This window comes from Corvus moneduloides, chromosome 12 (assembly GCF_009650955.1).
Source record: "Corvus moneduloides isolate bCorMon1 chromosome 12, bCorMon1.pri, whole genome shotgun sequence".
NCBI lineage: Eukaryota > Metazoa > Chordata > Aves > Passeriformes > Corvidae > Corvus > Corvus moneduloides.
The window spans coordinates 1-24,500 of record NC_045487.1 but is presented as its reverse complement, the minus strand read 5'-3'; the positions used below and the strand labels follow the sequence as shown (position 1 = coordinate 24,500).

Sequence of the window (24,500 nt, the reverse complement as noted above, 5' to 3'; positions counted from 1 at the left end):
TTTTTTCCGGTCTCAAACAACGGTGCTTTAAAGGGGATGTTTTTGAGCCGGTCACGCACGCCCCTGCTTGTGGCGGCGGAGTAGCGGTAATACCAGTTGCGGCGGAGCCGCTGTCGCACCGACAGAGGCAAAGCTGTCGAAAATCAGCCTCTTTTTTTTTCTTCTTCTTCTTCTTCTCCCTCCCCCACCCCCACCCTTTTTTTTTTTTTTTTTCTTTTCCCCCCCTCTCTCTTTTTGTTTTTCCTTCCTTTTCCCTAGAGAACATGGCTGATTCAGGTTGAGGTGGTTTCTTTTGCTGGAGTTAGATAGTGAAATAAGGTGCTTTGGAGAAACCTTCCTATCATTTCAGGAAATCCCTTTCCATTTTTCTTTTGTGTCCTGCCTCTCTTTCTAGCTGAAGGTGACATGCTGGTCTGAAGCATTTGTCATTATTTCTTAGTTGCAGCAGTTGCTTCGGTGAGGCGCATAGGGCACACACACCTCAACCCGGTCGTCCTCGGACTGTTTGAATTTGAGGACGCTATTGTACCGGTGCAGACAGAGTGTCCTGTGAGTGAATAGCGTTCAGTCACTGCGGATATCTCTTTGTCACCCCAGTTTTGCCATAGTAAAAATTCGTAACAAAAATTGCAACGAAGCAGACCTCATTTCTTGAACACCGGTCATTCTAGTAGCTGAAAACACTCCGTGATCTTCAGCTGCAGTGCATGGATAAATAGGTGTTGGAGGGCTATGCTTTGACACTGCCATGTGCTTAGGCTGGACAACTGTATCTAACTCAAAAAAAAAAAAAAATTAAAAATCTCCTAAAGGAAACAGTATCTTTTAGAAAAAGAACTTCGGTGAACATGTAATTAAATTTATGGTATGTTTCATTGTATTATAAAGTGTTGAAGTCTGATGATTTCCTGGAAACAACTCTTCAAATCTCATTTTCCACTAGATTGTAAAAAGAAGTGTATTTCCAAAAGCTAAATTAGCAGTATCACCTGAAATGCTAATATAATGTTATAATTCAGAATTACTACATTACATTTACTGTATTTTATTATTTTAGTTGCAGTTTCACTATTCTATTAAAAAGTAATTAGGCAGGCTTATCAGTTTCAACTATTTAGTATTGGAAAGACTTTCTTTTAGAAACTACCAGATTATAGAAGGCACCCTCCAAACAAACTTTTTCTTTTCCCATTCGAATACCAATCTGCATATTGTCGTTGATATAGTAAGCTTTTGCTTTATGAAGGTGTGTGATTCTAGCTGCAGAAGAATACTGGAAAGTGATGTTTTGTCGGCGGGGTAATTTACTGCAAGAATTACTAGTAATATTATTGTGTGTTATTCTTTGACCAGCTTTGTCATGTTCCAACATTTCACTTTTTTGAGTAGCAAACTATGTTTCTAATGTTAGCTCATAGAAGCCGTTTTGGTGGTGATTGCACCGGTGCAATGTCTTATAGGTGAAGTATGCAGTGAGTAAACGCCACAAGGAAAAGTAGACCTTCAGGTGGTCTTTGCTCTATTTATCATGCCATGAACAAACATTTCCCTATTAATTCTTTAAAATGCATGATGATATTTACCATTATCACTCTTTTTACAGTCAGTACTGCTGCATTTGGTGAATTTTAAGTACATAAGTGGTACTTATATTCATCTCGTATGATTGCTCTGAAAGGTCAGCATACAGGACAATCATTTTTGGGTAACAAAAGGTTAAGCACATAATGCGCCATTAGGTATTAATTTTTCAGTGGAAGAGATCAGTCTGGGAAATCAACAGAATCACAGAATATGCTGAGTTGGAAGGGACCCACAATTGAGTATGTTATTTGAAGTTGAAGTAATTTCTGTGTAATCTGTAAGTTCTTTGACTTTAAAAATGCTTCATAGACTGTTGGAAATGAAAGTGTGCTGGAAATTTTGCTGGACAAAACATGGCCAGGGAAGACTTTGACAGAGACAGCTAAGATTCGGTTGCTCAGAAGTCATGATAGGGAAGCAGGTATTTGTAATACTTCACTCAAATGTTTTTGCTCTAATCCAGCCTGGTTTTTCAGTCTTCCCACAACAGACCCAGACTTGTTTGTTCTAAGGGAGTCTTTCATCCCAGCCTTTTGTCAAAAGCTCAAAGAGAGAGTGTGTTTCTTGATGGCTCTAATTATGAGGCACTCTTTCTGTCCTTCTACAGTCTTTTTAGTATCCCAGAAAAAAATGAGCAGTTTAATAGAAGGCTTTTTTTAGCTATAAAGTTAGTTTTTACTACTTTATTAAGTCTCTTCGGGCTGAATTCTGTGCTCAAAGGAAGCTACTAAGAAACTGTACTTCTTTCAGAGCTGACCTGAAAAGATCTGATTACCTGATTCCAATGTCTTATGTAACAAATGAATAAAAGTCCCTGGGAGCGAGAGCTAAATGATCATCCATTGGACAATTTCTTTCTTTCTTTTTCAGACCCTTTCTGGGTCTGAAAAGTGCTCTCCTTAGAAAAGAGATTTTTTTGGGACCAATACTACCACCGACTGTATTTTTACCCTGCTTGGTAAAACTGGATAGCTTTCCGTTACATATCTAGTTTCTTGGCAAGCAATGGCAGATACTAGTGGCCCTGCAGCTCACCAGTCTATCAGAGACAGTTTTAAGTTGTGAAGAAAATGGTTGCTCTGTTGACCAGTTTGTATAATTAATTTCCTTTGGATGATATGTGAGAATAGTTATTCTGGAACTGTCCCAGGGTTCATCTAGTCTAGGATGTTGTTTCCATTATTAGCTGTTAGCATGGGGAGCCCAGTTACAGAGCTTGATTCAGGGCTGTCAACTAAACCACGTATGCAGATGCTTTTCAGATCACATTTTGAACATTTGCATTGCCCTGTGAAGAGATGATTGTGCCTGAAGAATTTGAGAGACTTCTGATTATTCTCTTTACCAGAGCTCTCCTTGAAGAAATGGTATCGCAAAAGAAGTAATACTACTGTCACAGAAAAGGAGTAACAGTGTAACTGTTAGTAAAATAATTTATGCTGAGGAGTATTCATTATTTACAAAAGCAGGTATTGTGATGCCACCGAGTGTTGCCATACGACATGAGTTTCAGCTGAGAGATGTGAGAGGTGTTAGAGTGCTGGCTGCTGCAACTGGATGCCTGTTACAGCCTGATTTTCTGCTTGTTGTCGCTCCCTTGCCACTTGGGGTCAGTCCTATTGCATGAGTCAACGAGGAGGTGCTTTCAAGAGTTTTGTCACTGAGATGACAGCTGAAGTGGCAGTAACGCTAGAACATCTGGCCCCTCTGCTGCTTCTCCCTTTCCCCCCATGTTTGTGGTTAGCAGGCCTGCTATAGTCAGGTAGGTGCAGCTACGAGGAAGCAGTTTTGTGGAGCAAAGCAGGAAAAAAGGAGGTGTAACAAACCCCAATTTTGCTCTCCTGAGGGGATCTTGGGGTGGGTAGTTGGTGCCCCTGAGCTGTTGGTGGAGGAGGTGGGCACTAGCAGAAAGAGGCGAGGCAATGCAAAGCAAGTCACAGACTAGTGTTTCAGTGTGCAGTTTCAGTGTGCAGTTTTGGCATACTGCCTTTCTGTGCTGAAAGAGCGAGCTTGCCTAACAGCACCATCTGGTGAGTCCTGCAATGGAATAAATAGAGGATCAGAGGTAGGCTGTCTCGCAAGATCCTGTCCCTCACATTTGGAATTGTAGAATCATTTAGGTTGGAAAAGACCTTTAAGGTCATGAAGTCCAACTGTTAATCCAACAATGCCAAGTCCACAGCTAAGGCAATGATATAATGTAATCTATTCAGCAGATTTATAAATATGTGTATATGTGTATACATATATAGATCTTCAGCAACTTCATGAGAAGATTATTCTACAGGCTATTCAACAGCTGCTTTCTGTCTCAGCTAAAGTTTGTCAAAAATCATGAAAGAGCTTGTTCGGCTGAAAAAAATTGTACTTTAAGGGAATGCAAGTTTAACCTGGGCTGAAATCACCTTAACTGCAGAATGCAATTGCAAATGGTAAAGGGTTGTTTACATGAAAATAGAATTATACATGCCCAACATGAGAAGTGCATAAATAAAAGGCACTGTTTACAGAGAAAGTGGTGTATTTGGCCTTATGCATACTAGAGAATACTTTTACAGATGCTATATTTTGTTGCGTAATTATACTTTTTCTTTGGTGGTATCTACATGTGTATATTTTTTCCTTAGAAACACTTCAACTTTTCCAAAAGGGTAGAAAATTAATCTTAAATATAGAAAACGGGTATCTACTTAGTGTTTTACTCTGATATCACACTTTTTCTTGCAGTTTTTATCATATTGAAGTGTAGGGAAATACTTCGGCTACAGTCATTTGATGTTATTTGTAGTGCTTGAGTCTGATTCATTCAGACGTGTATTGTGGACTAATACTCACGTTATCTGTTTTTTCATTGGCACAGCATCATCTGCGACAGTATTTGGGTGGGAACTGGAGTGAGGAGAGGTCCGAGAGACAGTCAAGGCAGAAGTGAATTTAAAAAAACAGCTTTTGGTTTTTATTCCTCAGTCCCCCCCAGCCTGCTAATAACATCTAAAGAGCAGTTAGTGTTGCAGTTCTGCAGCAGGATTAGAGTGGAGCAACAGTTGAGTAGAAACACATTCATTCTTTAGAAAGCATAATTGAGTCTCTAAAAGCTACATAATGGGTGAGACTGTGAGGAGCTGCAGTATACAGTCTTAGTGTAGATAATTACTTGCAACTTGCACTCAAGAAAAAGATCTGAGATAGTTATGTCTAGCTGACTTTCAGGAATATAGTCTGTTTCAGGAAAAATCTTTCAATTAGCAAATGCAACTGTACTTTGACTTCATCTTAGATTCTTTCATCCCCTCTGTTTGGCGAAGTGTCAATGCAGGCTTCTGGATTGCTGGCGATCCTCACAGCATAGAGAAACTTATAGATGCTTCTGGAGATGAAATATGCAAAAAATCACTATTTGAACAAGGCAGATTTTATCTATGAAGAACGGCCAAGCTGAATTAAACTAAGGATTTATCTATCTGTTCTCGTGCCTGACAGTAGCAAGTAGTGGACTGCTAGGAAAAAAGTTAAGTAATACAGTGAGCCTTATTTCTCCTAGTGTGACACCGCAATACAGGCATATACCAAAGGCGATCCACAGCCGTGGGCTGTAGCCTCATTTTTGCCTTTAATAGTCCTTGGAAGGCTTTTCTTCCATTACTTACTTTAAATCAATGTAATTATTTGTTGAACTCTTGTATACTTTTGCTGCCACAGAATTTTGAAGCAGAGTTTCACATTTTAATATGCAGTGTACATAAAGGTTTTGTAATGAGTGATCATTTAATTCAATTTATGATGTCAAATGAGTGTGTATCTATGTTCCCTAGTCTGCTTGGTTTTCTTTCAAGAGTTCAGAGTGTGTTGAAAAATGTATCTTTCACCGTAACATGAAAAAATTGTAATTTCGAATTGTAAATCAGCTAGATAGCAAATACGTGTACATAGAACTTTTGCGATTATCTGCGTATGGGAGGAGTCTTACTTTGCTAAAACCTTGCCTGCTAACATATACTGACTGCTTACGAGTGGAATCTGGACAAGTGAGACCACAGAAGGGTAGGTGCCAAAAATCTCTAGTAAAAAGCCATGAGGAATGCATGTGTCTTGAACTTTGACTGCAAAGTAAAATAGAAATCTACTGGGGTTTGACATGCCTAAGATTTTCTAGGAGTTATATGCAGACAAATCTAACTCCCAAACTGGTAATTCCTTAAATGCGAACTCAGGGTATTCAGTCTTAGGATGTACGCACTCCAGACCAAATACATGTGTCAGCTGCTTTTTCATTTTATCGTCTGTGGCCAGGTGTGGCTTCAGGTTGTGAGCTATCATCCATCTTCTGCCTTCTGTAGTTTGGAAAACAGAAGGTTGTGGACAAGCACCAATTGGTATAGCACCCTACTGCTGCTGTAGGGTACAGCGCTCACGTTAGATAAGATTATTTTTATTTCAGCACCCATGGTTATTGATGTTCGCATCCACTCTTTTTAGGGGATAGAAATCCTTATAATGTTGAATTGAAACTGAAATACAGTTGAGCGATTCAGACAGATTTTTTTTCTTTTTTTGGGGCAATATTTACCAGTATTCAAGTTGAGGGCCTTGTGTACTTTGTAGTTTGTTTGTTTGTTTGTTTGTTTTAATCCAACCCAAGGTTTTCTTCAACATTGAACATTTGCTTATTTGCTTATTTCTGCAGTAATCTTACTGTTACACATTAGTTCCTTTCAGTTTCCAAGAGCTGTCACTTGCAGTGATCACCCCCCAGTGCAACTGATTAAAGAAGCAGTTAGTGCCACATACATACATGCGCGTTTGAAGAAACGTTTTACTAATGCAAGAGTTTGTATTGTGTGAGTTTTATCGTTATTGTGCCCAGGAGCAATGGTTCACTGGCATTTCCCTTCTCTTTTTCAGCTTTTCTCGTTGCCCTTCCTCGGTGAGAATGGCAAGGATTCGGATTCCTAGCACAATTGTTATAATTTTTGTTACAGTTCAGACTGGATTCTTACTCTTCATGTATGCCCGGTATAGTAGCTTCATGCCTCAGTCTGAGGAAAAACCATCACAAGTCCACATACTTATTCTCTCCTCTTGGCGGTCAGGATCTTCTTTTGTCGGTCAACTTTTCAGCCAGCATCCCAGCGTCTTCTACCTGATGGAACCTGCATGGCACGTGTGGGTTACAATGTACCAGAACAGCGCCAAAGTCTTACACATGGCAGTGCGGGACTTAGTCAGGTCGGTCTTTCTGTGTGACATGTCTGTGTTTGATGCTTACATGCCTTGGAAAAGAAACCTATCTGATCTTTTCCAGTGGGCAGCGAGTCGGGCTCTGTGTTCAGCTCCTGCTTGTGACTCTTTTCAACGTACTGACATAATGAGTGAAATGGCATGCAAGACTCTTTGTGGACGGTATCCATTCAGCAAGGTGGAGGAAGCCTGTAAAACTTACAGCCACGTTGTCATCAAGGAAGTTCGATTCTTTGACTTGAAGGTCTTATACCCCCTTCTCACTGATCCATCCCTGAATCTCAAAATTATTCACCTGGTCCGTGACCCCAGGGCAGTCGTTAAGTCACGGGAACAATCAGTCAAAGCATTAGCCCGTGACAATGGAATCGTCTTGAGTACCAATGGCACTAAAGTGGAAGACAGCAAATACAAAGTAATGCAAGAGGTTTGTAGAAGTCACGTTCAGATTTATGAAACGGCTACTCTTAAACCACCTAATTTTCTGAAAGATCGCTATTTAATGGTCCGTTTTGAAGACCTGGTAAGAGATCCATTATCAGAAATCTCAGAAATGTATAAGTTCGCAGATCTTAGTTTGACTCCCCGGCTCAAAAGCTGGATCTATAATATCACACATGGACAGGGACCAGGAAAAAAAAAAGAAGCCTTCAAAATAACATCTCGAGATGCAGTTAGTGTTTCACAGGCCTGGAGAAATGTTCTTTCCTTTCAGAAAGTTAAGAAAATACAGGAAGTTTGCAAAGGTGCTATAAACATTCTTGGTTATCAGCTGGTGGATTCAGAAAAAGAACAAAGAGATCTGACATTGGATTTGGTGTTGCCAAGACGGCAAAATCAATTCAGTTGGTCATCGTTTAATCCAAAGCACTGAGACATTTTTGAGAGATCTGGGGAGGTGGGACAGGGTAGATGTTTGAAAATTTCTCTACTGTGCAGCATACAGTAGATGGAAAATCCTTGGCTGATGACTTCAACTATCTTTTCATCTACTCTTTTTCTGTTAATGTAGGAAGGTTTTTTCCTGAGTTTTTTAGATAAAAAGAAAAGACAGCAAGATACTTGTCAGCCTGTAAATGTGCTGCTCACAGCTTTGTTTTATGAATATAATTTAAGCACTTTCTATTAAAAGATGGATTTTCAAATATGTCTTTGTTTATTGATAACAGTTCACTTCTTTTTTTCATGCTTTAATTATTTAAGAATCATAATTCTTTATTTGTATATATGGAACAAAGTAGATACTAAATTCCTTCACTTGACTTTCTTCTTTTTCTTTAAAGTTGTTCTGCAGGTGTGTATTTTTTTTTCAGACTTCTTTTGATGTTTACAGTTTTAACATAAAAGTTTTCCAAAAGGTGGGGCAGCTGCAGCAGCTGTGTTGTAAAAGGCTTAAACGGGAACTTCATTTATTGATAGATTTCGTAGTGGTTTCCTTGGAGTGGCAACATATACAATCGGGTACTTGAATGTGATGTTTGCTTGGAGTGCAAAATCCGAAGAATATGAAGAAACTTTCGGTGGAATCACTTTGGAAATAACGTTTTGATGCTGTCCCTATTGTGTTCCAATACTGTGACACAGAATAAGTGCACACCTGCTCCTGCAGCGCAATCCATACCGTTATCCTCTCTCTCCAGAACTACAAATTGTTTGTGAAGATCACTGAGAAATTTAGGATGCCTTGAAAATTTGCGTATCGATTATACTGCTGCATGGAAGCGATCAGTTCAACCAGCTTTGATAGCAGAGACAGGTGCTCGCGTACAGTGAACATTCGGTATTTGCGTCCAAGAAAGCACTGCGGGATCGGTGACGCTCAAAAACTGCACTTGCGCGTGCGGGGCCGGGGGATGGGCACGCAGCTTGGGGCTGTTACGGGTAGCGGGGTCCTGCCGCTAAGAACGTAGCGCATACGGGATGACTTGGGTTTGAGACGTCGCTGGTGCCAGCTGCTGACTACAATTCGGAACTCCAGGTAAGAAACCCGCCGTGGCGCTTTCCGTGGCTGTGCGCTGCCTCACGCTGGTACCGCTAGCTAACGGTGAGCGGGGAACGCTGGCGAGGTGGCGCGTCCAGGGAAAGCGCCGAGGGGGTCGACGGTGCCTGTAGGGGGCGGCCGGGCTGGCGGGGTCCGCGGCAGAAGCACCGAGTAGCGGGGGTTGCCTACGGATGGAGCCATGCAGGCGGCAGTGCCGTTCGGGAGCGGGTGGAAGGGTCTGTCTGGAGCCGTGCTGGGGCACGCGGCGCGGTGCAGTCGCTGGCTCGGCTGGCAAACGCCAACAGATCCCATCTCCGCAGGGTTAAGGGATGGAATTGTATTTGTCTTAACCTCTTTTGACCGGGAAGTTGGGATTTCCCCCCACTGCCTGATCCCTGTTTCTCTTTTCTCGAGTCTTGAGTTGTTTTGGGGAGCAGAAGGTTCAGGGCTGTGCCCCTGAAGCAGCTCTGGCTGTGTGAACACAGCAACTTTCTGCAAGTTAAATCTGCTGCTATTTCTGTATTTGAAAAGGAGCTGAAATGCCAGTGGTGATGTAATGTTCATTTACATTTAGAGTCTGTTTCTATTTATTTTTGCTCCTATTAACTGCATCTTGATTCCAACAGTTTGGGGTTTGTTTTTTTTTACCCACTGAGGCTTTCTTTCCTGTGAACAGCTCGTTTTTTACTTCAAGCCTGCCAGATTTCCTGCCTTATTGAGTCCATAAATGAAGAAGAATGACAGGTAGAAGGGGAAATGGATGTCTCCTCCCCAAGGGAAGGCTCCTAAATTAGATAGGAGCCGTTTCTCTAGGAACTGCTGCCTCTGATTGCTGCTGGAATGGCTCTGGAAGGAGCTTAGAGGGGATCATTCACCTCGGGTTTGTCCTGGGTGTGCAGAGCTGGGGAGATGCTTTGGGGCTGAGAGATTTCCTGTGCCATCTTCCATGAACATGCAGAGAGGTGGATTAAAAGTGCCTGCAGAGCTGTGATGTGCAGCCTGTGGCTCCCTGCTCCCACTGCTGCTCCGCTCAAGGAGTTTCTCAGCTCCAGAGCAGGAGAAAAAGGCAGAAAATCATGGAATCCTGGGGTTGTTGAGGCTGGCAAAGGCCTTTAGCATCATCAAGTCCAAACATCAACCACCACCATGGACACATCAACCCATGACCTCAAGTGCCATGTATTTATCCATACATATTTATCCATACGTATTTATCCCTATATTTATCCATATATTTATCCACGTATTTCCCCCTGTATTTATCCCTATATTTCTGCATGTATTTCCCCATGTATTTTATGAACACTCAAGTGCCATATCCATGTATTTTATGAGCACTTCCAGGGTTGGTGACTCCACCACTGCCCTGGGCAGCTGTTCCAGCGCTGGACAACCCTTCCCATGCTGGGCCAGGAGATGGATTCTGGAAATCCAGACTCCGAGGAGCAGGGGATTAAGGCAGCATTGGATTCCTTTATTCTCCCAGAAGGATAAAGGAGATTTATCCCCAGACGAACCAGAGGTGATCACACTGAGGTCATCAGTGGGATTTCTTCCTTACTCCCACAAATACCCACTGGGGTGACAGAGTTCCCTACAAGGGCGGTGTTGGAAGGAGCTGCTGGAATGTTTTGCTGTTCATTGGGATCCACAGGATGTTTGGTGTCTCTCAGAGCTGTTCCAGGCTCTCCACAGACCCAAACACTCCTCACACTTCTCCTCAGAGTAGAGAGGTTTCCCAGAGTGCTGGTTTTTAATTTCAGATGCTGGGATAACGACACGGCTTCAGGAGGCAGGAGACTCATTGTGCTGTGCCTCAGTCCAGGCAGGGACAACCCCCAGCTAATAAAAACCTCTTTAAAGCACAAAAAGTCCCATTAAACTGATATTATAAAGGCTGCAAATTGAAGCAGGCCTCAATCAGAAAGCAGCAGAATTTAATTCCCCCCCCTTGCCCATGTGCATGATGATCTCCTTCCTAATTGCCCATCCACGCTTTTCCCACAGAAGGGCTGTCCCGAGGTTGGAGATGGTTCCAGCTTTATGGAGCTTTGATCTTGATCTGGTTTTACTTTTTACAGAGCACAGAACCCGAGAGTGGCAACTGCTTTCCTCTTGTTCCTCCTGTGGCAGTGAACTGCTCTTCCCAAGGACGGCTGCAGGAATTCTCAGGCAGCAGAACGTATGGAATGCCAGGCACGCTACAGAATTCCAGTGGGAGCGGCAGGAACTTCTGTTCTTTACTGGCAGGGCTGTGCCATGAAGGGGAGCTCAGAGATATCGGTCAGCTCAGGGAATGAGCCTGGCTCATGGTAAGGAAATTCGCTGTGCAGTTACTTTGGGCCCTTTCTCCTCCTTCTCCTTCTTCTCCTTCTCCTTCCTCCTTCTCCTTCTCCTTCTCCTTCTCCTTCTCCTTCTCCCTCTCTTCCCAACACCGGTTCCAGACCTCAGTATAATCCATGTTGCCACAGCCTGACCTTGCAGTTTTCCCAGCTTAGCAGCCCCAGCAACACTTGCAGCCTCTCTGTCTGGACTTTGTCTTGCTGAAATCTCCCTTTGTTGATCCTTTGCTGCCTCACCTTTTATCCAGCAATAACGTGCAGTGGGTGGAAGCTTCTCAGAATTCCCTCCCTGTTCCACTGGAAACATTCCCGAGTGGAAGCAGCTGCACTGCCCATCAGCACTTCCCTGCTTTTAGGGGTGGTTGAGGCATGAAGGATGCAACAAATGGAGTTGGCTCCAAGGGGATGAAATGCTCCCCGTGAGGCTGCTCAGAGAGCTGGAGCTGAGGAATCCGGGTGGGAATCACTGCAGGAAAAAGGAAGGAAAAGAGAGCAGAGGAACAGGGATGCAATTCCAACCTCTCCAAGGACTGGCATGGGCACATTCACCATCACCATTTAATCTAGACACGATTTCTTCTTTGCCTCTGGCTGCCAGGAGCAGGATGAGCAGTTTAATGAGTTTAAATAGTGAATAGTTTAATTAGCTGGAAGAGACTGGATCAATAGCTGCTTAAACAAACAACTGGCTCCCTGTTTCCAAGCTTGGATGTAGTTTTGGAAGGTTCCTGGCAATTTGGCAGGGATTAGTGATGCTGAGAATGTGTGCTTTTTTGTGGGTTTGGGGCTTTTACTCCTGTTCACGTGGCCGCTTTTTCTTGTTGCGTGGAAAACAGGAGGGAAAGAGCAACCACGGGAGGAATTCCACTCTTGCTGCTTCAAGGGATGGATCAGGAAGGGAACAGGCTGCAGGGAATTTGGAGTGCAAACTGAGATCTCTCCGATATTTTCGGCTCAGTCAGTCCATCGGTGCTTGGTGGCTGTTTAGGCCACGTGCAAGGTGAATGATGGTGCACATCGCAGAGCTGCTGGTGGCTCCTTCCCCTGCCCGGCTGTCAGTCACCCTGCAGGGTGCTGGAGCAGCGTGCCAGAGGCCACGGATCCTATGGATCCCATGGGTCCCAGGGGCGTGATCAGGAGCCTGAGCCTGCTGGCCACTCCTTGCTCTCTCTTATCCTGACTTTTCAGCTCTGCAGCGAAGCCAGCTCGAGCTTTTCAACCCTTAGAAACCCAGGGAACTTTCATGTCTGCTCTCAGATCTGGGATTTAAATCCAGCCCTTATCAAAGCACCCCGTGACCAGGCAGGCCCTGAATCCCAGCAGGGATCTGATAAAGAGGGACCTGACATCCTAAAGAAACCCTTTGAAATCCTGCTGGGATTGATTTGTATCCATAATGGAGCCCAGAGCTCTCTGCCAGGGAGAGATGAAGCTGCTCCTTTGCTTTATCATCCTCAGGCCCTTCCCAGCTTTGAGGGAAATTCACTCCCTCTTCAAGCCCCAAAATCATGGAAAAGTTCCTTTGTATCCTTCTCTCCACAGCCCCTACGTGGATTAATCAACTTTTTATTTGATATGGTGTCATTCTCCTTTTTTTTCCCATGGATAAAACTGCACGGTGAGCAATCAGAGCAGAACTATGAAATGCAGGAGTCTTGGATTCCACAGTGGGATTAACTTCCCTTTTCTGCTCTCTTTCAGGACAGGAAAAACCACTGAACTCGCCCCATCTTTGGGACCAAGAGCTTTGGTGTTGGAGTAGGCAAAGCCAGCTAGGGCCCCCCTTGTCCTGCCCATGGTGTGGGTCAGGGACAGGCTCCTCTTCTCCTCTGGGCTGGGATGAACTGCCTAGGGAATGCTCTTTCTGACAGGCCGGTCCTAGCCCCGGCTACTGGAAATGGGCAGAGGTGAAGAGGCAAGTGCCAGAGTTCCTTGGGGATGATGGAATTGTGGTGTTTGGCTGTGCCCAGAGGGGCAGGTTGGGCATTTCTGTGTGTGTGAGGACCGGTTTGGGTGCTGGGGAGCCCGGGGAGCCGAGCTCTCAGTGCATTCCCGGCTCACCCGGGGGTGGGAGCTGGTGCAGGGCTGGGTGACAGCCTCTGGTCGGGCTCGGGGCAGGCCCTGGCCCCGGCACAGACACGCTGGGGTGGTTTGGGGCCGCCTGGGGAGCCGTGGGAGGCAAATGAGGGATGGTGCTGGGCGGAGCGATCGGCCTGCGCTCGTGTCAGCGCAGCCGTGCAGGGCACTGGGATCTGGGTAAAACACCGGCTCTCCTGGCGTTCAGGGAGGCAAGGTCTGAGGGACTGGATTTACTTGGGCCTTTCCAGGACAGCAGGAACAAGAGGAGGTGTGGTGCCAGAGGTGCGTCCCATCCGGTTGCATTTCCCTCTTTCCCATTTCCATTTCCTCCTCAGTGCGGGTGTCCCCTGCAGCCCATGAGCACGGGGCCGCTGACAACTCCCTGTCTGTAGAGGGATTCCTTATGGAACAAGGGCAGATGACACTTGTGTGAGGCTTACGACTGTTAGAATTAGACCAGGATGGGTTAAGAAAAAGAAAACTAGAATGGTGTGTTAATCTTACTGGTCAATTAACAAATAGAATCCACACTTCTGTAAGAAAAAGTACAGTGTATGGAGCATATAGAAGAAGCTGGTTTTGCCTGCTGCTGCTGCTTGGCTTTATCATGTAACCCCATTCGAACTCTGCCTTCAAGACAGCTGTGAGACCGTGAAATAAAGAACTTAGCAGAGCAGCAGCCTCCTCTGCTCTTTCACCCTGGTCCGAGAAGGAAGGGTGGTACCCTGTCAAAGGCTCAACACTTGCCTTTCTGACTTTGTTTCTAAATTTCTACCTTTCTAATTTTGTTTGTTTCTAATTTTTTTTTGGTTTCTAACTTGGTTTGTTTTTAACTTTCTACCTATAGAAATTTGTTTGTTTCTTGTATTTTACCTCTTTGTTTGTTTCTAAATTTCTGCCGTTGTAACTTTGTTTCTAACTTTCTACTTTTTAAGTTTCATTTGTTTTTAACTTTTTCCATTCCTCCCAGCGAGGGACGTGTGCAGAATACTAAAACCTGTTAAGTTCTTCATTTTTACATCTCTAGGCAAATGCTACTGATTTAGATGTAAATTCATTTTGAAATGCGCCAGCCCTCTCTCTCTACTCTGTCGCATACAGGAATATAAGAAGCTGGGAATAGAGATCAGCAAGTTTTGAGAATAACGAGCCGGCGTTTTTCTGTAGGAAGGAAGGAAGCAAGTGCCTGGCCCCAGGAGCCGAGACGCTCGGGCTGCAGGAGCTGCAGAGCGCCCAGAGCCGGCTTTTCCCTCTGCTCTGTCCCTGCCCCCGGGCTGAGCTGGGCGGCGCTGCTGCCGCCTGGTGGCGAGAGCGCGGCACTGCCGCCCCCGACACGGCGCCCCGGCGCTGCTGCCGCCCGGTGCCGGCTGAGGCGAGAGGGCGGCGGCCTCGGTGGCTGCCGAGCGTGGCAAGGGCAAGGAGCGGGAGCGAGCGGGGCTGGGTCTGTCAGCGGAGGGGAGGGGCGAAGGGCGGTTCGGAGCGCCAAGGGACACGGCCGTGCGTGAGCGGGGCCAGAGCGGTGAAGAGGAGTGGGCGCCGTGCGGGGCGGCGACCGCGAGGAATGACAGGGCGGGGGGCGGCCCGGCGGGGCCGGTTTTGCCGGGCAGCAGAGGCGCGGTCGCAGCGCGACCCGGGGCGGGGAGCACCGGGCGGGCACGGTCGGAATCGAGCCGCCCGCGTGTCGCTCTCAAGGGGGCGGCTCGGAAAGGAAGGCGCAGTTCGGCACTCTCGGGACGGCGTTAAGTGACCTTGCAGAGGGTGGTTTACACTTCCGCCACACTCAAGATGGCGGACGCACTAGGCCCCTTTGAGAGGTGTCCCTGCCGATGCCTGCCGCCGGTCGCGGAGCAGTCGCCCGCCGCCGGTGCCGCTGACCCCACCAGCCGTGTCCTCGCTCCGGGAAGCACCGCGGAAAATCGCGCGGAAAGCGCGGGGCCGGCGTCGGAGTCCGGGCCGGATTCAGGCAGCCGAATAGACGCCCTTGTGAGGGGCGGCGGGGGCCGCTAAAGATGGCGGCTCGACCGGAAGTGGCTTCTGCCAGCACCCAAGATGGCGGCGAAGGGCGGAAGTTTCGTCGCAGCCACACTAAAGATGGCGGTCGTGTGCACTGTTTTCTGACCTTCTCAATATGGCGGCAGGGAAGCCCCAAGGCTGCGTCTATTCGGCTGCCTGAACGCGACGCCGACGCCGACGCCAGCCCAGCGCTTGCACGCAATTTTCTGAGGCGTTTCCCGCTATGCGGACACCGACTGTGGGGTCAGCGGCGCCTGGGGCAGGCGGGAGCATTCAGGCAGCCAAATAGACGGAGCGGGGTCCTTCCGGCCGCCATCTTGAGAAGGTCGAATAGCCACTGACGCAATCGCCACATTGGTGCGGTCCCGGTGACTTCCGCCCTTCTTCGCCGGGAGCGGCAATGGCGGAGAGCCCGGGGAGCAGCGCGGCCGGGCCGGGGGCACCGGCGCGGGTGCTCCGGGCTCGGAGGTGAGCGGGGAACGGGGACAGCCCCGAGCGGACGGTGGGGGCCGCGGGGGATCGGTATTCCGGCCCAGGGATGGCTGCCCCGGCCCAGGGATGGCTGCCCCGGCCCAGGGATGGGTTCCTGGACTATCTAATAATATTATGTAACGATCGTACAAGGAGATCTATGTAAAAAAATCCTCCATGGTCATCCTTCTCCCAGCCCCTCTGTGTTTTCAGGATCTTGGGGGAAGAGTTTGGGTCTGGACAAGGCTCTCGGGCACAGGGTGGGATTCTTGGGGTGCAGGGCCAGGATTTGGACTCGATGCTCCCTGCGGGTCCCTTCCAGCCCAGGAAATGCTGCGATCCTGTGCCTCTGAGGGTGAAATAAAGGGCACCGGTGGGGTTTGTGCCCGCTGTGTTCACGGCCCCGCCGGCTCAGGGCGGGTTCAAGGCGCAGCTGCCCCGAGCCAGCGGGACCGGCCGGGGCTGCTCGCTCCCGGTGCTGCCGCCTTGTGGGGAGAGCCCGGCACTGCAGCCCGCACAGGCGCTGGACCACGGGATCGGCGTGGAACAGCAGCGCAGGGGGAGTGCTGAGGCAGCGCAGGGAATGCTGCGGTCCCAGGGAATGCTGCGGTCCCAGGGAAGGCTGAGGCGTCCCCTGCCCGGGGCACTCGGCAGCAAATCCCTGATGTTGAGCAGCAAAAGGAAAGTTCTGGGTTAGTGGGAGGAGGTTTCTGGAGTGGAGCTGGGACAGGTGCTGATCCACGCATGGAATCACGGGGTGGTTTGGCTTGGAAGGGACCACCAAGATCATTTACACTCTGTTTGTTGTCTGGTTCCACAGCAAAGACCATCCAGAACTGCCACCTCACCCTCACGGACAGCAGGAATGTCTTCCATAGCTCTTGTTTCGGAATGGGAATGGCTGTTGGGAGCTCTGGCAGGACCAGGTAAGAAGAGAAATGGGATCATTCTGGCTGCTGCTGGAGGTGGTTTTCTGCTTTCAGGCTGTTCTTCTGATTGATCCTTTCACAGCAGTGTTCTAGGGCAAATTTGAGGGTAATTCCAGGAATTTCAAACCAGATAAAAACTGGTGGGGCAAAAAATGTGAACCTGATCCATTTCTGGTAATTCCAAGCTTCTCCCACAGCACTGTTCCAGGGGAAAGCTGATGAAAGGATAAAGATGCAGAGGAACAAGTGCTGTAAACCCCCCAGGCTCTCTGACAGAGCAAACCTTCCAGTAATGCCAGTACATTGCTCTGAGAGACTCTGGGATCACAAGGTTTTCCAGGAAAGCAAAACAAAGACAGAGATGAGGGAATAAGCATCCAGTTAAGAATGGTTTGGTGGGTGTAGGAATGATTCTTATATGTTTGATGCTTCCCTTTTTATTCCTGAATAATTTTAAAATGATTCCTTGAATAAATCATCTAAATTTGGGAATTTAAATTTGAGAGGGAACAGTGCAACATTAATACAGGCAGAGATCATGGAATGGTGGAATGGTTTGTGTTGAAAGCCCCATCTCTGAGCCTGTTCTGGGCAGGCTCCTGCCCATCGGCCACTCCTTGCAGGTGGACATGGAAGTGATGGAGGCGTTCAGGGAACGCTGATTGTTTTTCCCTGCCTCTGGCAGTCAGGTCATTACAAAGATTAATTGACCTCTTCCAGTGGGGAGACATTTAAACAAGAGGTGCCAAAAGAATTGGAGCTTCTGCACGATGAAATCTGCAAGTATCCAACTTAAGATCCCCCCTGGATCGTCACCGGTCCGACTCCCACAGACTGGTCACCTTGGCCAGGAGTGTCCAATCCTGCTGTCAGTGCATTGGGCCGGGGTCTCATTTTCATTTCATGTAAAGACCCTCTGGGTGCCCCCCAGTCACTGGAAAGACCGGACTGGGCTCCCAGGACAGTAATTCCAGGTGTTCTCTTCATGGGAATAGCACGGGAGCCTTCCCCTTGGCCAGAGGAGCAGCCAGTGCCTCCCTCAGTCCACAAATCCCCAGGACAGAACACAGAGAAAGCAACAGGAATATGGAAATCCCCCACAGTGGGAGATTCTGGTGCTCTGGATTAGATTTTGGATTTATAACGTTAAAGGGAGGGGTTTCAAAGACTGAAATACTATGTTTTATGACTTAAACATTTTCTTAAAAGACTTTTGAAACTGTACTACAAAAGCTGCAGAAGACTCCCACACCCTGAATGGGGCCCTGAGGCCTGACACTGCTCGCTGATGAAGATAAGATCAAGTAACAACTCAGGGCTGGGGATATTCATGGAGCTCAGGCTTAACACCTCCAAGATGAGGAGCACGGCCCCAGGGCTATCAGCTGCCCGGGCTCGCACCAAGGGGTGGAGGGAGGAGAGGCTTTGGGTACCTTGGAAAAGCCGGTGGTCACAGACGCAGTGACTGCCCATCCTCCACTGTGCAGAGCCCAGCTGCGGGGTCCTCACCGGGGGGAGGAAGCTCATCCACAGCAGAAGGGGTGACATGGCCCAGCACAGGGGCCCCCAGACCCTGCAGCAGAGCACCAGAGATGATGCAACAGACCCTCAGTGTTGCAAGGGACAGTGTCAAGCCGGCCCCTGCAAGAGAGGCACGTGGGCGTTCCCGCCTGGCCCAAAGTGTGCATTAACCCACGGAATTCTGCACCCTTCGGCTGTGGCAGCATGTGGCGGCGTGGCCACGGCGCCCACGGGGGACCCTCACCACCGGCAGAGCGGATGGAGGGGAGCAACGAGACGTCGTTGGCACCCTCAGATGGGTGATGGGCTTCCATCCAACCCCTCTCCCTGTTCCCCCACGCACCCTTCTGTTTTCTATTTCTTTCTCTCTCTTCCCTTCTCTTTGCCTCTCTACTATTAAATAAAATACATCCATTTTTTTGGCAACAACATCTAGCCTCGTTTGGTTTTAATCTCGTTTCTGGGGATATTTTGAACCTTCTAAGTTCTTTCTGGTTTATGCACAGAGACTTAGCTTGCTTTGCTTTTCTGGGTTTAAACCGGATCGTAACAGGGCGGGTGTGGAGGAGTTTTTCTCCCTCTCCTGTTCATTAGTGTTACCACTGCTCTTGTTGCTCTCACTATGTGTTGTCATTAATCTCAAATGATTGTATTTGGTTTCCATTCTTAAACTGTTCTGAGCTGGAATTTTGTCTCTGGTCTCTTCCCCATCCCACGGGGGGTGAGGGAGCGGCTGCTGGTGCCCAGCTGGGGTCCAGCCATGGCCCCGGGCACTTCTGGGGGCTCCGAACCCGAGGGACAGGAGCGGTTTTGGGCTCACAAAAAGAGACCCAGTGCTGCGTTTCGGGGGCTCAAAAGCAGGCGCAGAGCTTAAAAGCAGAGACTGAATCCTGCATTGTGGAGTCCTATTACCGCAGGCCGAGGCCCTAGGGTATATCACTGTGTCCCGCAGCCGTAGGGAGGAGGAGGAGGAGAGAAGATCCAGCAGGCAGGAATTGTGCAGCAAGATTGATTAATTATTTTACAAACTCTTTTATAGACTTCTTTCTTCACAGTCTAATTGGACAAAGGATCAGCCTCCCCTTGGGGGTGATTGGCTAAAATCCTAAAACATCCATTGTCAAAATATTTTTCTACTGTACCATAAAGAAGACTTTTCAAGGTTGCAGGTGGCTTGGTTGTTTACATAATTCTGCTACCTCTTCTGTGAGAGAGAAAAGTCTCAGAAAATAGCAAGAAAATCCTTGCTAGCAGCATTTCTCGATCTACAGAGTCCTGAGCGCAGGCTCCTATGGCCAGAGTTGGGACTCAGAAACAGTGACTAAATCCTGTTTTCAGGGCTTGAGGAAGAGAGCGAGGCCTGTGTGTTTGGGCTCACAAAGAGAAACGGAAGTGCTGCGTTTTGCTGGCCCTGAATTAAAGCCCAAGTGCCGTGTTTTGATGCTCAAAGTGGGCTCTTCGGGCCAGGGCGAGTCTGTGTCTCTGGGCTCCGAGTCCTGCCTCAGGCACAGCCCGAAGCCGGGCTCGCCGGCCCCACGCAGAGCTCGGGAGCAGCGACTCAGCGCCGCGTCCGGGGCTGGCGGCAGAGCCCGGGGCCGCGTCGTGGGGCCCAAGGCGGGCTCCGGGAGGGGCTCAGGGCTGAGAGCGGAGCCCGGCCCGGCGCGTCGGGCCCGGCTCGGGATCCCGGGGCTGCCCGGGCGCCGGCACAGCCCCGGCTCCCCGCGGAGAGCCGGCCGGAGCAGGAGCGGCAGCGCCGGGCTCGGCCCCAGCGCCCGTCCCGGAGCGGCTCCTCCCGGTGCCGATCCCAGCCCCGATCCCGCCGGGGGAGAGGCGGCACCGCCCGGGACCCGCAGCGGCCGCCGGCAGGACCGGGACCCGCGGCCCCGGTGCGGCCCCGGTGCGGCCCCGGTGCGGCCCCGGTGCGGCCCCGGTGCGGCCCCGGTGCGGCCCCGGTGCGGCCCCGGTGCGGCCCGGGAGAGAGGGGCGGGGCCCCGAGCGATGGAGCCGCCCCCGTGCCGGGCAGGGCGGGCCCCGGGGCCGGGCGGGGCCGGGGCTCTGGGGCGGTCCCGGGCGGGGCCGAGCGGGGCCGAGGGCGCGGCTTCAGGGGCGGCCCCGGGCCCGGCTCAGGTGCGCGGGGCGGGGTCCGCACAGGTGCGCGGGGTCCCAGGGCGGCTGCGCAGGGCGGGGCCGAGGTGATTTAAGCCCCCGAAATCGCCCCCGCCGCCATTTGCTCCCTCAGAGCTCGGGGAGGCTGCGGCCGGGTCGGGCTCCCCCTCTTTCTTCCCCCTGTTTCTCCTGCCCTTATCCTCCTCCTTCTTCCCCCGCTTATCACCTCTTTCCTACCCCCCCAGTTTCTTTCTCTCTCCCCCACACCCTCCCTGTCTCTCCCAGCCCCCCGCCTGCCCTCTCCCCAGCGCCCCCCACCCTCTCTCCCTGCTCCCCTGTGCATCCCCGACCCCCCCACCCCTCCTTTCTCCCCTTTCCGTACCCCGCTCCCCAACCCGACTCCCCTCTCTTCCCCCTCCTCTGACCATCATCCCTCCCCCTCACCCGGCCTTTCCCTTCCCCCCTCGTTCTCCCCAAGCCACCCCGACTCCTCTCCCTACCCCATCTCATCCCTCCCCTTTCCCTCTTTCCCCCGCAGCCGCGGGGCTCGGGGCGCCGGAGAATAAAGCCCAGAGGGCCGGAGCCCGGCGCCCCTGCCCTCGCTGGAGCCTCGCACGGGGGACCCGCTCGGCGGGTCCCTCGTGCAGTACAAAAACAGCGCCGGGGCTCCGGCTTTCCACACATCACACTGGGGATCCCCTCCTCAGGAGGGGTTCCCGAGGGGGGTGGTGGGTTTCGGGGAGGGGGGTGTGTTGGGGTAGGGTGGGCCCCCTCCTCAGGAGGGGGTCCCGGGGGGAGTGGGTGGGGTGGGTTTCGGGGAGGGTGGTGGGTTGGGGCGGGCCCCCCACCTGAGGAGGGGGTCCCGGGGGGGGTGGGTGGGGTGGGCCCCCTCCGGAGGAGGGGGTCCCGGGAGGGGGTCAGGGTGGGCCCCCTCCGGAGGAGGGGGTCCGGGGGAGGGGGTGGGGCGGAGGGGGGACTTTCCCCCCCTCCAGTCCCCGCCCCCTCTCCCGGACCCCCTCCTCCGGACGGGGCTCGCCCCGGCCCCCTCCCCGGGACCCCCTCCTCCGGACCGGGGCCCCGGGGGGGGGGGGGGGGGGGCGGGTGGGGGGGGGCCTGGCGGGGGGGGGGCTGTTGGTTTGGCCTGTGGTCTCTATGTGTGTTCATGGTGCAGAGTGACGTGACCCCCTCTGCTTCCCCCCCACCCCACCCGCCCCCCCCCTCCCCCCCGGGGCCCCGGTCCGGAGGAGGGGGTCCCGGGGAGGGGGCCGGGGCGAGCCCCCCTCCCGAGGAGGGGGTCCGGGAGAGGGGGCGGGGACTGGAGGGGGGGAAAGTCCCCCCTCCGCCCCACCCCCTCCCCCGGACCCCCTCCTCCGGAGGGGGCCCACCCTGACCCCCTCCCGGGACCCCCTCCTCCGGAGGGGGCCCGCCCCCCCCCACCCCACCCCCCCCGGGACCCCCTCCTCAGGAGGGGGCCCGCCCCAACCCACCACCCTCCCCGAAACCCACCCCACCCACTCCCCCCGGGACCCCCTCCTGAGGAGGGGGCCCACCCTACCCCAACACACCCCCCTCCCTGAAACCCACCCACCCCCCTCGGGAACCCCTCCTGAGGAGGGGATCCCCAGTGTGATGTGTGGAAAGCCGGAGCCCCGGCGCTGTTTTTGTACTGCACGGGGGACCCGCCGAGCGGGTCCGGCCCGTGTGGGGCTCCAGCGAGGGCAGGGGCGCCGGGCTCCGGCCCTCTGGGCTTTATTCTCCGGCGCCCCGAGCCCCGCGGCTGCGGGGGAAAGACGGGACAGAGGACGGGAATAAGGGAGCAGAGGGGGTCAAAGAAGGAGCGCAGGTGGGGGGTTCGGGGTGTGCAGGGAGAGGTGGGGTGGGGGGACAGGAAAGGAGGGGGGGAGGGGGAGGACGAGGACGGAGCACAGGTGGGGGGGGTCGAGATGCAGAGGGGGAAAGAGGGAAGAGGAACGGGGGGAGGTGGAGGGGCGAGGAAAGGTGGGAGACCGAGGGGGAGGATTGAGGGCAGGTGGGGGGAATTGGGAGGGGAAGGGGAGCAGGGTGAGGGGGCAGGGGGGACCCGGGATGGGGGGGAAGGAACGGCGGAGAAGGGGAGAGAGGGTGGAGGGGTAGGGCAGGGTTGGGGTGTGTAGGGGGACAGGGAGGGGGGATGGGGGGAACCGGGCTGGGGGGGAGGGAGGGGAGGGCTAGGGGGGAGAGGGAGGGGGGGGTAGGGGGGGGAGGGTGTAGGGGGTGGGGGAGGGGAGGCAGAGGGGGGAGAACGGAGAGGGTTAGAAGAAGAGAAACAAACACAAATATAAAGGAAAAGAAATACAGAGACATAGAGATATGGAAATATAGAAATACAGAGCTCGGTCCGGCCACAACCGCTCCCACCGAGCGCCGAGGGAGCAAATGGCGGCGGCGCCGATTCCCGAGGCTTAAATCCCCTCGGCCCCGCCCCGCGCAGCCGCGCTGGGGCCCCGCGCACCTGTGCGGACCCCGCCCTCCACACCTGTGCCGGCCCCGCCCCGCCCCGCCCGCGCCCGTAAATGCCGGCGGATCCGCGCCCGCTCCGCTTTGTGCAGTGAACGCTCATCCTGCTCATCCCGGGCTGCGGCGGGACCGTCGTTCGGGGCGCTGTGCGGAGCCCGGCACCGGGGGCTGCTCCCGGCGCTGCGCCGAGCCCGAGGCGCTGAGGTGGGAACGGGACCCGGGCCCGGGGATTCGGGGCTGGGTCCTGTCGGTGTCTGCTGGGGGTCCCGGGCAGAGCCGCTTGTCTCTCGGCGGGCGGGGTGCGGCTGCCAGGGTCGGAGAACTGAGGTGGGACGGGGGATGGCATTAGGGATCGGGATCGCCGCGGCTGGCAAGAGCCGCTCCGGGATTGGCGCTGGGGCCGAGCCCGGCGCTGCCGCTCCGGCTGCGGCCAGCGCGGGGCTGGGCTCCCGCCGGAGCTCCGGCTACGCTCCCGCTGCGGCCGCGGGGAGCCGGGGCCGTGCCGGTGCCGGGCCCGCCGGGAGGGCGGCGCTTCCCCGCAGCAGCCGCTGGATCGCGCCTGGAAGCGGGCGGGCCGCGGGGACCGCCCGTGCTGGCCCCGGCACCCCCCGAGGCCGCCGCTCCCTCAGCGCCGCCCGCCCTGTGGGGCGCCCCCTGGCGCAACCGGAGCGCCGGCGCTCCCGGCCCGGCCCCGCCCGCAGCCCCCGCGGGGACGCGGAGCTCCCCCAGCCCCGGCGCTGCCGGGGCCGCCGCACCCCCTGCGCACAGCAGCGCCCGCCTCCCCCTGCCCCGGGGCCGCTCCCCCGGGGGCCTCCCGCCCGCCGCGGCCCCGCCCAACGAGCGCGGCTGCAGCGGGACGAGCCGCTCCGGGCCGGGCGCTGGCGCCGAGGCCGCTGCTGCCGCTCCTGCTCTGACTGCGCCCGCTGCGGGACCGGGGCCTCGCCGGGGCTCGCTGCTGCTTGAGCCGCTCATCCCGCAACTGCCGCGTGAGACCTGATGCTCTCCTTCCTCCCCGCTGCTTTCTCTGGGGCTGGTATGCTCCAATGCAAAAACTGGCTTTAAAAGTCCAGTGAAAAATGTTTCTTCTTTATTTCCAGAGCACAGGACATCCTGAGTGGGAATGGATACACAAGGACCACCAAGTCGAACCCTTATGTGAATGGCTCCTCTGGCGATTGAACCCACACCTGGGCACTCTCAGCACCCTGCTCCAGCCAAGCCAATCTCAGCTCCTGGCAATGTCCTGCCTGGGATAGGAATGCCAAGTGCCAGCAAGGTCATTCCTATGCAAATACAGCTCCTTCTTTTATGCTAACGCTGCTTTCCACACCAGCCCCTGCAATGGCCCCAGGGCAGAGCTCCATGGCCAGCATCTGATCATGCAACAACACAGGTGAGCAGTTGTGTGACAGCACTGAACTCTTCCCATAACCTGATTTCCTGCCCTTTCCAGGATTTACCCAACAGCTGTAAAGGTGCTCGTTCCATGGCCCTTTCCAGGGAGAAATGAGCAAGGCAAGTCCTGAGGGTTCACTTGGTCCACAGCCAAAGCTCTTCTGGAGAGGGTCAGGGCTGCTCCTGCCTGCAGAGGGGCCTTTCCCACAGGTGAGTGTTCACAGCCCAAAATCCCAGGGGTTGCTGAGGCCGGGCCAGCTTTTCCAGCCCAGAGCTGCACAGAGCTCTCAGCGACTCCTGCTCACTGCCAGGAGTGGTCCTTGGTGCTCCTTCTGTGTGTCCCAG

The 24,500-nt window shown here is 52.6% G+C and overlaps 1 protein-coding gene across 12 annotated transcripts in view; it reads left to right on the top strand.

Moving 5' to 3' along the window:
• LOC116449729 (carbohydrate sulfotransferase 5-like) overlaps window positions 1-24,391 on the top strand; it is a 28,106-nt gene extending 3,715 nt beyond the window's left edge. For 3 of the 12 annotated variants that reach the window (XM_032121499.1, XM_032121497.1, XM_032121498.1), the window contains exons 2-3: window positions 6,487-8,800; window positions 10,885-11,006. In XM_032121499.1, the coding sequence (XP_031977390.1) occupies window positions 6,515-7,696 (1,182 nt within the window). In that variant the 5' untranslated portion in view covers window positions 6,487-6,514 and the 3' untranslated portion in view covers window positions 7,697-8,800; window positions 10,885-11,006. Of the gene's footprint in view, window positions 1-186; window positions 8,801-10,025; window positions 10,326-10,884; window positions 11,116-12,846; window positions 13,066-15,244; window positions 15,706-16,413; window positions 16,439-16,528; window positions 16,635-17,260; window positions 17,334-18,124; window positions 18,585-22,655; window positions 22,965-23,602; window positions 23,747-23,857 lie in introns of those variants that run through there. The other 9 variants (XM_032121494.1, XM_032121495.1, XR_004242514.1 and 6 more) reach the window with 9 other exon arrangements.
• Window positions 24,392-24,500: the final 109 nt, after the last annotated feature.